Genomic DNA, 12430 nt, shown 5'->3' on the forward strand with positions numbered 1-12430 from the left:
GAGTGCTGTGGCCTCACACAGCTCACAGCAACCTCCAACTCCTGGGCTTAAGCGATTCTCTTGCCTCAGCCTCCTGAGTAGCTGGGACTACAGGCGCCCGCCACAACGCCCGGCTATTTTTCGGTTGCAGTCTGGCCGGGGCTGGGTTTGAACCCACCACCCTCGGTATATGGGGCTGGCGCCTTACCGGCTGAGCCACAGGCACCGCCCAAATCCCAAGTGTTAACACTCCAAGTTTACCTGGCTATTTTAGAGAAGGCTGAAATAACAAGGTGTAGTCTCTATCCTGGAATGCCAGAATCAGAGGCTTCTGGATTCCAGATTATTTATTTATTTTTTTTTTTTTTTTTTTTTTTAATTTTTTTTGTAGAGACAGAGTCTCACTTTATGGCCCTCGGTAGAGTGCCATGGCCTCACACAGCTCACAGCAACCTCCAACTCCTGGGCTTAAGCGATTCTCTTGCCTCAGCCTCCCAAGTAGCTGGGACTACAGGCGCCCGCCACAACGCCCGGCTATTTTTTGGTTGCAGTTTGGCCGGGGCCAGGTTTGAACCTGCCACCCTCGGTATATGGGGCCGGCGCCCTACTGACTGAGCCACAGGCGCCGCCCACCAGATTATTTATATTTATGGTGCAAACCTCATTCTCCTCCACTCAGTAACAACTGAGGGAAGCTGAGGGGGTTTCTCAAGGTCGGACCAACCAAACATTTCTCCCTCCATTCATTTGCTCCAATGACTCAGAAAGGGATCCCCTCAATACCCTTTTCCACCACAGACCCTCTTATCCCCTCCTGCCCCCCAACACACTTCTGGGAAGGAGTCAGTTGGTGTCAGTATTTTCCTCTTATCTTTCCTTTTCCCCTACACCAGTAACCTGGACTCTGAGATCCAAGACATACCACTTGGTGACACTTGAGGACCATGCTTACTCCAGAGGTAAGAAGGTATGTGGGTGTGTCTATTTCAGGTAAGGTCTTAGGATATTCTGGACAGAGCACTGACCCAGGGCTCTGACAAGCTGTCACCTCTTGGTCAAGTTCTCTGCTTCTGCAAATCTCAGGTTTCTTATTTGGAAAAAGGGAGGCTTGGACTATATGCTGCATCAGGTTCCTTTTAGATCTAGTAGTGTGTGATTCTGCTGTCCTAAATGTGTATGCCAGGATACATTATATGGAGCAGGCTGACAGCTTATGTTGCAAGCAATCTCCCAAATGAATTTAGCAAAGATAATGATGTGGGCCTGGCTTTGCAGGCTCCAAAGCTGGACCTTGGAAATACTCATTTGTGCCAACAAAGTTCACAATTTACTGAAATATGAAGACTTAATACATAATTATTGATCTACTATAAAAATTTAACTGTCACTCAGACTGAAAACTCATATCTACATATCCAGTACCTTCTCTCTGTAAAGCCACATCAGAATCAGAACCTCAATGTATAAATGCACAATGACATAACAGAGGATTTGTATCTTTAATGGCATCTAGCCATCTCAAAAAGGAGTCATGCCCATGAGTCCAGAAAACTCTTTTTGGCAACAAATCCCCCCTTACCTTCACACCATAGCAAGCAGTCTTGCCAATGCTCCTGGACTACTCTAAATCTGATGGCTAAAGCACTCTTTCCAGGATGGCACTTGGAACAGCCTCAGGGACTTCCCTTTACTAGGCTTTCATTGCTGACCCCTCTTCAGATTGACACATTATTTAAATATGCTATTTTCAAATAGATTAGAGTGAAATACTGCTGGCAAGGGGCTATTTCATCTCTTTAAGGTGACTTTGCCTCCTGTCCACCAAATCATTACTTGCTAAAATAGAAGAAATCATGTAAGAAACACTTACATAGTCAACCCTCTATACTGTTGGGTTCTGCATCCATGGATCCAACTGACTGAGGATGGAAAATGTAGTTATGTTTATCATGGTTCCACCTGTGCTGAACTTGCAGACTTAATTTTCTTGTCATTTTTCCCTAAACAACACAATTTATTATACATAGCATTTACACTGTATTAGGCATTATAAGTAATCTAGAGATGATTTAAAGTGTACAGGATGATGTGCTTAAGTTATAAACAAATACAACATTTATATATTTGAGCGTCCTCAAATTTTTTTATCTTCAGCGGTCCTGGAACTAATCTCCTGAGGATGCTGAAGGACAACTGGAAGTTCTGAGAGAATACTTAATTTTCCCCCAGGTGCCACACCTCCGTGTACTCCACCACCCACTCCTTCACAGTCCCCTTTGCTGGTTCCATTAACATTGGAGATCCTGAGAGGAGGGCTCAGCACTTGGACCCTTTTTTCCTCTCACTTACTTTTCCCCTTACTCACTCCAGGCAGTCCCACAGCTTTAATGCTAACTATATGTTGATGATTCCCACATTTGTATTTGCAGTCCAGACCTTTCCATAAAGTCCAAACTCAAAATCTCCACCTATCTATTCAATGTCACTACATGGATCTAATAAGCGTATCAAACCAGAATTCCCATGTGAATACCCTCTAGCCTGGAGCAGCTGTCCCCCTTCACCTCCATGTTTCAAGTGGTTCCAAGGGCTGAGAACCCAGATCTATTGGAGCTGGCCCTGACCTCAGCCTGCCTCTAACACCAAACAGCTTTAGTATGTTATACATGATACTAGCAAGGTTTCTACTCAGAAACATTTTATCCAGCTGAAAAGAGCTTCTCCTTTATCTTTGCCTAGGATAACTCTATCCATCCTTTAAGATTAAATTCAGGGATTGCTTTCTTCCCAGTAAGTTTTCCTGGATTTTCATGCCAGATATGATACCTTTCCTCAGGTTCTCAAAATCTCAGGCCAGGCTCCCAGTAGCTCACCCCTGTAATCCTAACACTCTGGGAGGCGGAGGCAGGAGGATCACCTGAGCTCAGGAGTTCCCAGACCAGCCTGAGCAAGAGATAAGACCCCATTTGGCCAAACAGAGCAATGGATGAATGGTCTCTACACCTGGTGACATGTTTAAAAGGTCTGTGTGCTTATTTAAAGATAGGTCTTTGTCCTTAATGAAAGATAATACAGCATGAAGAAAAAAAAAGTGAGACAACCCCTCTGTCTCTAAAAATAGCCTGGTGTTATGGAATGTGCCCATAGTCCAACTACTCAGGAGGCTGAGGCAAAAGGATCTCTGGAGCCCAGGAGTTTGAGTTTGCTGAGAGCTCTAGCCTGGGGCAACGGAATGATACTCTATCTCAAAAAAGGAAAAAAAAAAAAACCTCTTATGTATCAGATTTTTTTTTTTTTTTGAGACAGAATCTATGTCACCCTCGGTGGACAACAATGACAACTACAATAAAAAAATAGATGCCCATTGTGGTGGGCGCTTGTAGCCCATTACTAGAGAGGCTGAGGCAAGACAATCGCTTGAGCCCAAGAGTTGGAGGTTCCTGTGAGCTATACCATAGTACTCTACCAAGGGTGACAAAGTGAAACTTTTTTTCAATAAAAACAATGTGCTGGAAATCAGGTTTGGAAGGACTGAGAATGAGGGGGAAATTTAGGAATAAGTTTATACACTCCTTATCTGAAATGTCTGGTGGTACAGAACAGAAAAAAATGAATGTTTACCTAAAATGAAATTTTACTTTTCCCCAATTTACTTCTTGAGACAAGAGTCTCACTGTTGTCCTAGGTAGAATGCAGTGGTATCAGCTCACAACAACCTCAAACACTTGAGCTTCAGCAATCCTCTTGCCTCAGCCTCTCTCGTAGCTGAGACTATAAGCATCTGCCATGCTGCCCAGCTACTTTTCCTTTTTTTTTTTAATTATTATTAATAGTAGTAGTGGAGATGGGGTCTCACTCTTGCTCAGGCTGCTCTTAAACTCTTGAGTTTAGGCAATCCACCTGCCTCAGCCTCCTAGAGTGCCAGGATTATAGGCGTGAGCCACCGCACCTAGCCCCAATTTACGCATTTTAACTGTTCTGCAATTATGTTAAACATTTATGACTAAATGAAAACTGTTGACACAGTATACTCAAGAGAAAGCTAACTCTTACTTCTCTCCACATCACTCCCCCCCAAGTGTTATCAACTTCCATTGATCTTTGATTTATATTTTTATTTATCTTTGAGACAATCTCACTCTGTTGGCCAGGCTGGAGTGCTGTAGCATGACAGCTCACAGTAACCTCAAACTTCTGGGCTCAAGTGATCCTCTTGCCTCAGCCTCCCGAGTAGCTGGCACTAGTCACCCAACACAATGCTGATTAGTTTTAGCAGAGATGGGGGGTCTTACTCTTATTTAGGTTGGTTCGCCTGCCTTGGCCTCCCAGAATGCTAAGATTACCTGCAAGAGCTGCCACTCCAGACTGATTTAAATTTTTTGTTTTATTTTTATTTATTTTTTTTTTTTGGAGACTCATTTTGTACTGTGGGCGTCATAGCTCATAGCAACTTCAAGTGATTCTCTTGCCTCTGCCTCCTGAGTAGCTGAGACTATACGCATAATGCCCAGCTATTTTTGGAGACAGGGTCTCACTCTAGCTCAAGCTGATCTTGAACTCACGAGCTCAGGCAATCTGCCTGCCTCAGCCTCCCAGAGTACTAGTGATTTAAATTTTTAAATACCCACAAATGCGTATCTATGTGCCACACTTAGGTAAGGTAGCATACTATTTTCTTGGCTCAGTACAACCGGAGATCTCTCCATAACAGTATACAGAGAACTTCTCAATTCTTTTAATAGCTGCACAGTACTCCATTGGTGCATTTACCAGTTTATTCAACCAGTTTCTTACTGGACATGAGTTGTTTCCAATGTGTTATTAAAAATTGTGCTGTGACCTGGTGCAGTGGCTCACGCCTGTAATCCTAGCACTCTGGGAGGCCAAGGCAGGTGGATCACCTGAGCTCAGGAGTTCAACACCAGCCTGAGCAAAAATGAGATCTTTCTCCACTAAAAATAAAAAAAAACTAGCTAGGCATTGTGGCAGGCACATGTAGTCCCAGCTACTAGGGAGGCTGAGGCAGGAGGATCACTTAAGCCCACAAGTTTGAGAATGCTGTGAGCTATTATGCCACAATACTCTAGCAAGGGCAACAGAGTGACACTGTCTCAAAAAAAGAAAAACAATTGTACTGCAATAAATAGCTGTGGCTATGTGCATGTTACTTCAAATTTTTGCCAGACTATCTCCAAGCAATTTACTTCTGTTCTCATTAAATACAATAATCCTGTGGCATAGATACTGGGTCCTCATCTTCTAAACTAGAAGCACTGTGTAAGGAAACAATTGCTTTAGTGCACAGCACCGTCCAGCAACTGCAAGAGCACATCACAAAACAAGACTGTAAAATGTGTAGTAAACAACCTCTTTCCTACTTTACCATTCCTCCCATAGTGCCCTAACATATCAGTGAAAAAGACAAAAGTTACTTTGCAAAGAAAAACGTGACAAGAATAAACAAGGCCTTAGGTTTTTTTTATCTGTGCATTTGCAAAACACTTAGGACCAACATAAAAAAGGGAATACCTCCAGTGGGAAAAAATTACATTAAATGGGGGTAGGGTTCAAAGGGATTAGTGCCTTAGCCCCAAGAAGCTACAGCAACTCTGACTGGTCCAAGGACTCGAAAAGATATTGGGAAGGTATAACAAGAGGAAGGAGAATGCAAGTTTACTGAGGGAGAGGGCCCCGGAGCGGGCCACGAGGGGGAACTGGAGGCCGGGGAGTTGGTCTGGGTGGAGGGAGAGGTCCCCTCTGGTAGCCATAGGGTGGGGGGCGTGGAGGGCCAGTGTATCCATGAGGTGGCATCAGTGGAGGAGGTCCACGCATACCATGTGGGGGCATAGGACCTGGGTGACCTGTAAGAAGAGAAAGAAAAGTTAGTAAAAGGTAAAAAATAGAAGATGGTGATATTGGGAGATGGTTGATATTGGGACAGAGTGAGAAGAAATGTAATGTAAAACCAAGCGCACAAGACAGGGATATGACAAAGAAAATTCCAAAAATACAACGTGTGACTGAGGGAGATGGCTAGAGCTTACTCACCCATGGGAGACCCAAATGGAGGCCCTCGGGGGGGCATGCCCATTGGAGGAGGTCCAGGATGAGGCATTCCAGGTGGTGGTCGAGGTGGTGGCTGTCCCCCAGAGCCTGGGGGCCCGGCGTGGGGGTGTCCTAAGCCATGAGGGCCATGGTGTGCCAGTTGCATCTGAGACATCCCTATGAAAATAAAACAGACACAAGGAGAAAGGAAATAAAAGAGAGAGCAGACAGCAAAAAATATGAAGAAAGGAAGAGCAAAATGAGCAAGGAAATAACATCAGGAAGAGAAAGATACAGAAAATAAAACTGACTTAAACGTGCCCCATCTTTGACTCCACTCCAATAGTACAAACGGATGAACTACGCAATCAACTCCTCATTATCATCACTTGCTCCTTCCATAATTTACGCATTGTAATAATGCCAACGTACATAACAAGTGGAATGATTACTCTGTTGATACGATTTGAAAAGGTAGCAGACACAGTGTCTGAGCAAGGATCTAATTCTAAAGCAGCGATTCTCAACCTGTAGGTAGAGACACCTTTGGGGATCGAACAACCCTTTCACAGGGGTCGCCTACATACATCCTGCATATCAGATATTTACATTACGATTCATAACAGTAGCAAAATTACAGTTATGAAGCAGCAACGAAAATAATTTTATGGTTGGGGTCACCACAACATGAGGAACTGTATTAAAGGGTCGTGGCATTAGGAAGATTGAGAACCACTGTTCTTTTTTTTTTTTTTGAGACAGAGCCTCAAGCTATCGCCCTGGGTAGAGTGCCGTGGCATCACAGCTCAAGTGATTCTCCTGCCTCTGCCTCCCAAGTAGCTGGGACTACAGGCACCCGCCACAACGCCCAGCTATTTTTTGGTTGCAGCACTCATTGTTGTTTGGCGGGGCCAGGCTGGATTCGAACCCACCAGCTCAGGTGTATGTGGCTGGCGCTTTAGCCGCTTGAACCACAGGCGCTGAGCAGACCTTCTAAAGGATAAATAAGAATATTTCGGGAGGACAAGAGAGTGGGAACAGACCATCCCAGACAAAAAGATTAGCATGAGCAAACCACAGGTTTTGTCAAACAGCACAGTGTGTTCCAGAAATACCAGTAACCAGGAGCAACATGCAGTATTGAAGTGATAGGCAGGGACAAAATCCTAAAAACCTTTGAATGTTATGGTAATGAGTTTTGGTTTTAATCTGTAGATAGAAGGAAGCAACAGAAGAATTTTGAACAAGTGTGTAAACATCTGTATTTCTCAAAAATTACTGTGTGAAAGTAGATCAAAGGTACAGAAAACTAGAGTAAAAGTGACAGGAGATGACTACAATAAATTAAATGTGAAATAAGGGAATGAGAGCCTGAACTTGGGCACTGGCGATGGGAGCAGATGCCAGTCTATATAAATAAGACTTGGGCTGATGCCTATGCACTGTGGCTCATGCCTATAATTCCAATAATTTGCGAGGCTGAGGCAGTAGGATCACTTAAGCTGAGGAATTTGAGGTTGTAATGAGCTATGATATGATAATGCCATTGCAGTCCAGCCCACTGACAGAATGAGACCTTAACTCTAAAATAAACAAACAAATAAATGAGATTTGGTATTTACAATAAGGTGATAGGGAATAGTCAAACATAGCTCTCAGATTCATGAATTAAGCACCTGAAAACAAAGAATATTAGAGGAACAATAGCTTTGAAGGAGAGCAGAAAAATTGAGTTGTCTATTAAGCAGCCAGATTAAGGATCTGGAATGTTAACAACTACAGACTAGAGATACTAATCAAGCAGCAGACATCAGTGTATATGTAATTAAAACTATAGACATGTGCAGAAAATCCGGGTACCACCAGAGAACATCCAATTGGTAGCTGAGATTAAGGAGTCAGAGACAACAGGTGGAGAATCCAGAAAAACAGAAGCAAAAGGAGACTAGAATTTCCGTTTTTTTTTTTTTGAGATAGAATCTCACTCTGTTACCCGGGGTAGAGTGCCTTGGCGTTACAGCTCACAGCAACCTCAAACTCTTGGGCTAAAGCAATCCTCTTGCCTCAGTCTCCCGAGTAGCTGGGACTACAGGCGCCACTGTACCACCTCGCTATTAGAGATGGGGTCTCGCTCTTGCTCAGGTTGGTCTTGAACTGATAAGATCAAGCAATCCACCCACCTCGGCCTCCCAGAGTGCTAATTACAGGTGTGAGCCACTGCGTCCAGCTCTGAGCCTAGAATTTCAAATAAGCTTTGCTAAGTGTCCCCAAGACTTAGCAATTAGGTCACTGCTTTGCGGTTGAGTCAGAGGAGAGAATCAAAGTAAAGGAAACAAAAAATAGCAAGTATACTCTACTCTTCAGAAAAAGTAAGAAATGGAGAGGGAGTGATAGTTGTTAATATAAACAGAATAAAGTATTTTCTTTCTTTTTTTTCTGAGACAGGGTCTCAAGCTGTCACCTTGGGTAGAGTGCCATGGTGTCACAGCTCACAGCAACCTCCAACTCAGGCTCAAGTGATACTCTTGCCTCAGTTTTTCTATTTTTAGTAGAGTCAGGGTCTCACTTTTGTGCTCAGGCTGGCCTCTAACTCATGAGCTCAAGCAATCCACCCATCTTGGCCTCCAAGAGTGCTAGGATTATAGGTGTGAGCCACTACACCCCGCCTTTTCTGTTTGTTTTCATAAAAGAATGAAGAGAAAGGGGCGGTGCCTATGGCTCAGTGAGTAGGGCGCCAGCCCCATATACTGAGGGTGGCAGGTTTGAACCCAGCCCCGGCCAAACTATAACAAAAAAATAGCTGGGCACTGTGGCGGTGCCTGTGTCCTAGCTACTCCGGAGACTGACGCAAGAGAATGCCTAGCCCAAGAGCTGGAGTTTGCTATGAACTGTGATGCCATGGCACTCTACTGAGGGTGGTGCCTATGGCTCAGTGGGTGGGGTGCCGGCCCCATATACTGAGGGTGTCGGGTTCAAACCCAGCCCCGGGCAAACTACAACAACAACAACAATAACAAAATAGCTGGATGTTGTGGCAGGCACCTGTAATCCCAGCTGCTCGGGAGGCTGAGTCAAGAGAATAGCCTAAGTCCAGGAGTTGGAGGTTGCTGTGAGCTGTGTGACGCCACGGCACCCTACCGAGATAAAGTGAAACTCTGTCTCTAAAAAAAAAAAAATGAAAGGGCGGTGCCTGTGGCTCAAAAGAGTAGGATGCTGGCCCCATATGTTGGAGGTGGTGGGTTCAAGCCCAGCCCCGGCCAAAAACTGCAAAAAAAAGCATGAAGGAAAGTAGAGCTCTGAGACTGTTATTATTGAGGAACAAAGGGAAGCAGAATGAATGGTGATAGACTTTACCAAGCTCATCCCTCCCTTTCTCAACAAAGAAAACCTACCTGGATGGGGCATCCCACCTGGAGGAAATGGGTGAGGATGTGAGTGTCCATGGCCAGGATGTCCTGCTCCTGGGGTTCCTGCTGATGGGGGGCCATGTCCTCCAGCCCCAGGAGGCATAGGTGGCGGAGGCATGGCTGGGGGTATCCCAGGTGGGAGGGCTCCAGGAGGTGGCACTGGGGGTGGGAAGGAGCCAGGAGGAGGCATGCCTATACAGAAAATGGAAGGAAGAGTAGTTGATAGTAATGAAAATAAAATATCTTCACAGAGCCTGTCCATATCAATTTCTTCAGGCAAGGTGAGCTCTTTTTTCCTCCTCTCAGCACTCCAAAATCAAAACAATGTTAGATGATCAACCTCCTGAAGAAACCCAACAACTTTCTTCTCTATCACTACCACCATTCCTCAATCCTTTTCTGATTACCCTCTGACTCAATGCCATCCTCTTTCAGGTGCTTTTTTCCTTCCTCCTCCCTCTCTCACCTCAATACAAACAGATTTTGAACCAAAGTTTTACCTGGCGGTGGAAGCCCAGATCCCAATGATGATACCACAGGATTGGGGGCAGAAGGTGGAGGAGGGGCATCTGCAAACAGCTGATGGGGGCGGTCAGCCTGGGAGAGTGGGTTCTGAGCTGCCAGAAGTCGTTCAGCTGCTGAGCCATGGCGCTCCCCCTTAGAGTCCTTCTTGAAGGCATAAGATACAGTGATAGGGCGGTTACAAAGGTACTGCCCATTCATAGCCTCAATTGCTGCATCCGAAGCATCAAACGAAGCAAAATTAATAAAAGCATAACCTTTGGAGTTGCCTGTGTCAGGGTCCCGCATAATCTTGGGGGTTTGCAAGATGACTCCAAAGGCGCTGAAAGTATCATAAAGCAGCTTCTCATCAATCTCTGGGTCCAGGTTCCCAATGAAAATGTTGGCCCCTACATCCAGGTTTTTGTTGTGAGCTGATGCCTTGTTCACACGTATTGGTTTCCCATAGAGTTTGATCATGTTCATGATCTTAATGGCATAGTCAGCATCCTCCTCACTCAAGAATTCCACAAACCCATATCCTGGGGAAGTGGAGGAGGGAGATTAACAACTTAAGAGATTCAAAATAGGGTTTAGCTCACTCACCCGCTAATCATAAAGAACAAGAAAGAAAAAAACTCACTTCAACTGAGAATGGTTCCGGAAACAAACGGTGAACCAAAGCTTAAGAAAAAGGAACCTTTAAGTTGCTTATTCCAAAACAATTGTAAATACTACTGAGACCCTGCAGGGGTAGTTTTTCCCCTCAATATATATAAATGCACCTTTTGCCATGTACTCACCTTGGTGCTGGCCTGTGACTCTATCCTTTGGCATGTGGGTGTTGACTACTGGTCCTGCCTGGAGAAACAGTTCCCACAGCAGTGGTTCGCTAACCTTCTCATCCAGACCCCCCACGTATACGGTGGCATCTGGGAGGAGGTGAAAGCAGAAATTAAATATGACAGGAAAGGAGGTGATCGGAACACGAAGATGGAATCCGGGAAGTGGAACTGGGGTTGGGGATCGGAGCAAAAATGGAAAATAAGAATCGTTTGAGCCCAAGAGTTGGAGGTTGCTGTGAGCTATGACGCCAGAGCACTCTACCGAAGGCGACAAGTGAGACTGTCTCAAAAGAAAGAAAGGCATCACACCCACAGGCCCCCGCCTCCACCAGGCCACCCACCCCGATCCCGGCAGGCACGGTGACGCTTCCGGGAAGATGGGTCCAATCTTCCACCCTGGCAAGACACTGCTAGCCCTAGTTGGGGCCGTCTATTCCCCCGAGTCCTTTCCAGATTCGTCCCTTTCAGTTACCCTGGTTCCGCTCCGAGATCGGCCCGGCAGCCATGGCGAAAGAGCTCCCGCCGTCTCCAAGCAGCAGCCCCGCCCTCTGACCTCAGCCACCACTTCCACTTCCGGAGCGAAGGCAGCGGAGAGCGGTAGGCGGAGCCTCGTCGGGGGAGAGCCGGAAGCGGCTGCGGCCATCTTAGGAGGCCTCGGGACTTGGGACGGCTGCGGGTGGTTCTGAATTGAGGTGTTGCGCTAGTGGCCATAGTGAGGAGAGCGGAACCGAAACGCCCGACCTCGCTTAAGGCAGTAGTCGACGCGAAAGAATCACACGCTCCCAAAAACGTAAATTCGAAAGTTAAAAGAATAAAGCTTTACTTGAAAACTGTTTGTGGCCAGATGATCCTTTTGTTGCCCAGGGAAGGATGCGCTGATGAAGTCCCCAACCCCTGGATTCGGATGCGGAGGCACCCTGCACTCCGCCTGCAGTCTTCGTGCAGATTCGGCCTCACAGCCCTGTTTGGGCTCGAGCTTGCGGAATGTCTGAGCTAGAGTGACGGCTCAGCTCCTTTGGTCCTGATTGCATGGTAGGAGGGTGCTGGTGGGGTGAAGGGGGTAGGGATTTCAGGGAATCTGAGGCTCCAAGATGTGGGTGACCGGGATTGAAGTTCCAAGGCCTCAGTCTAGACCTTCAGAAGGTACTCGGGCTCTCACCGCCATATCATGGTATGCTCTTGCCCTATCTGCCTCTAAATGGGAGATAAAGAGAACCCTCTTCCCAAATTGCATGGCTTCTGCAGAGCCTCACCTGACTCAGTTCCCTTATTTCCTTACCAATAATTTCGTGGGTGACTTCACCTGCTACCCAACACTCTTTGCTACCTGGGATCCTTTATTCAAAACGCCAGCAGTATGTATAAATACTGTTCTTTAATGAACTCCTTAAATAGCAATTCCACTACAAAAATACACAGTTGACAGAGATAGGGTGTCTCCCATATTCACTCCATTCCCAAAGAAACTGGAATTAGCAAAGCCGCATAAGGGAGTGAGAATGAGTAGGCCAACTTGTTGGGACTGGTGAACAGCACCTCTGATCTCATAATTAAACAGCTGGTTATCCATAAGGGATGGAATTGACCCTTCTGGATCGTTTTCTTAATTCTTCAAATCATAGAGAATAAAAGGTATCTTAAGGAACCAACCAG

General features: G+C 45.7%; 1 protein-coding gene across 2 annotated transcripts; it reads right to left on the reverse strand.

The window, feature by feature from the left end:
* Positions 1-5436: 5436 nt before the first annotated feature.
* On the reverse strand, positions 5437-12379 carry SF3B4 (splicing factor 3b subunit 4). 2 transcript variants are annotated; one of them, XM_053590757.1, is made up of 6 exons: positions 11250-12379; positions 10736-10864; positions 9932-10474; positions 9435-9623; positions 6028-6201; positions 5437-5840 (listed from the first exon to the last, which is right to left on the reverse strand). In XM_053590757.1, exons 1-6 carry the CDS (start codon positions 11281-11283, stop codon positions 5653-5655), a joined length of 1257 nt encoding a protein of 418 aa, XP_053446732.1. In that variant the 5' UTR covers positions 11284-12379; the 3' UTR covers positions 5437-5652. The 2 variants fall into 2 exon arrangements, with proteins under 2 accessions (XP_053446732.1, XP_053446731.1); XM_053590756.1 differs by having other exon boundaries at positions 9417-9623; positions 11250-12378.
* Positions 12380-12430: the final 51 nt, after the last annotated feature.

This window comes from Nycticebus coucang, chromosome 5 (assembly GCF_027406575.1).
Source record: "Nycticebus coucang isolate mNycCou1 chromosome 5, mNycCou1.pri, whole genome shotgun sequence".
Lineage (NCBI taxonomy): Eukaryota > Metazoa > Chordata > Mammalia > Primates > Lorisidae > Nycticebus > Nycticebus coucang.

Bases quoted from the DNA above. Each gene is read 5' to 3' on its own strand.
- SF3B4 (XM_053590756.1), bottom strand. From the start codon at position 11,283: ATGGCTGCCGGGCCGATCTCGGAGCGGAACCAGG. The intron at 10,865-11,249 runs GTAACTGAAAGG...ACCTCCTCCCAG, and splicing joins GATCTCGGAGCGGAACCAGG to ATGCCACCGTATACGTGGGG. The intron at 10,475-10,735 runs GTGAGTACATGG...CCACTTCCCCAG, and splicing joins AGTCACAGGCCAGCACCAAG to GATATGGGTTTGTGGAATTC.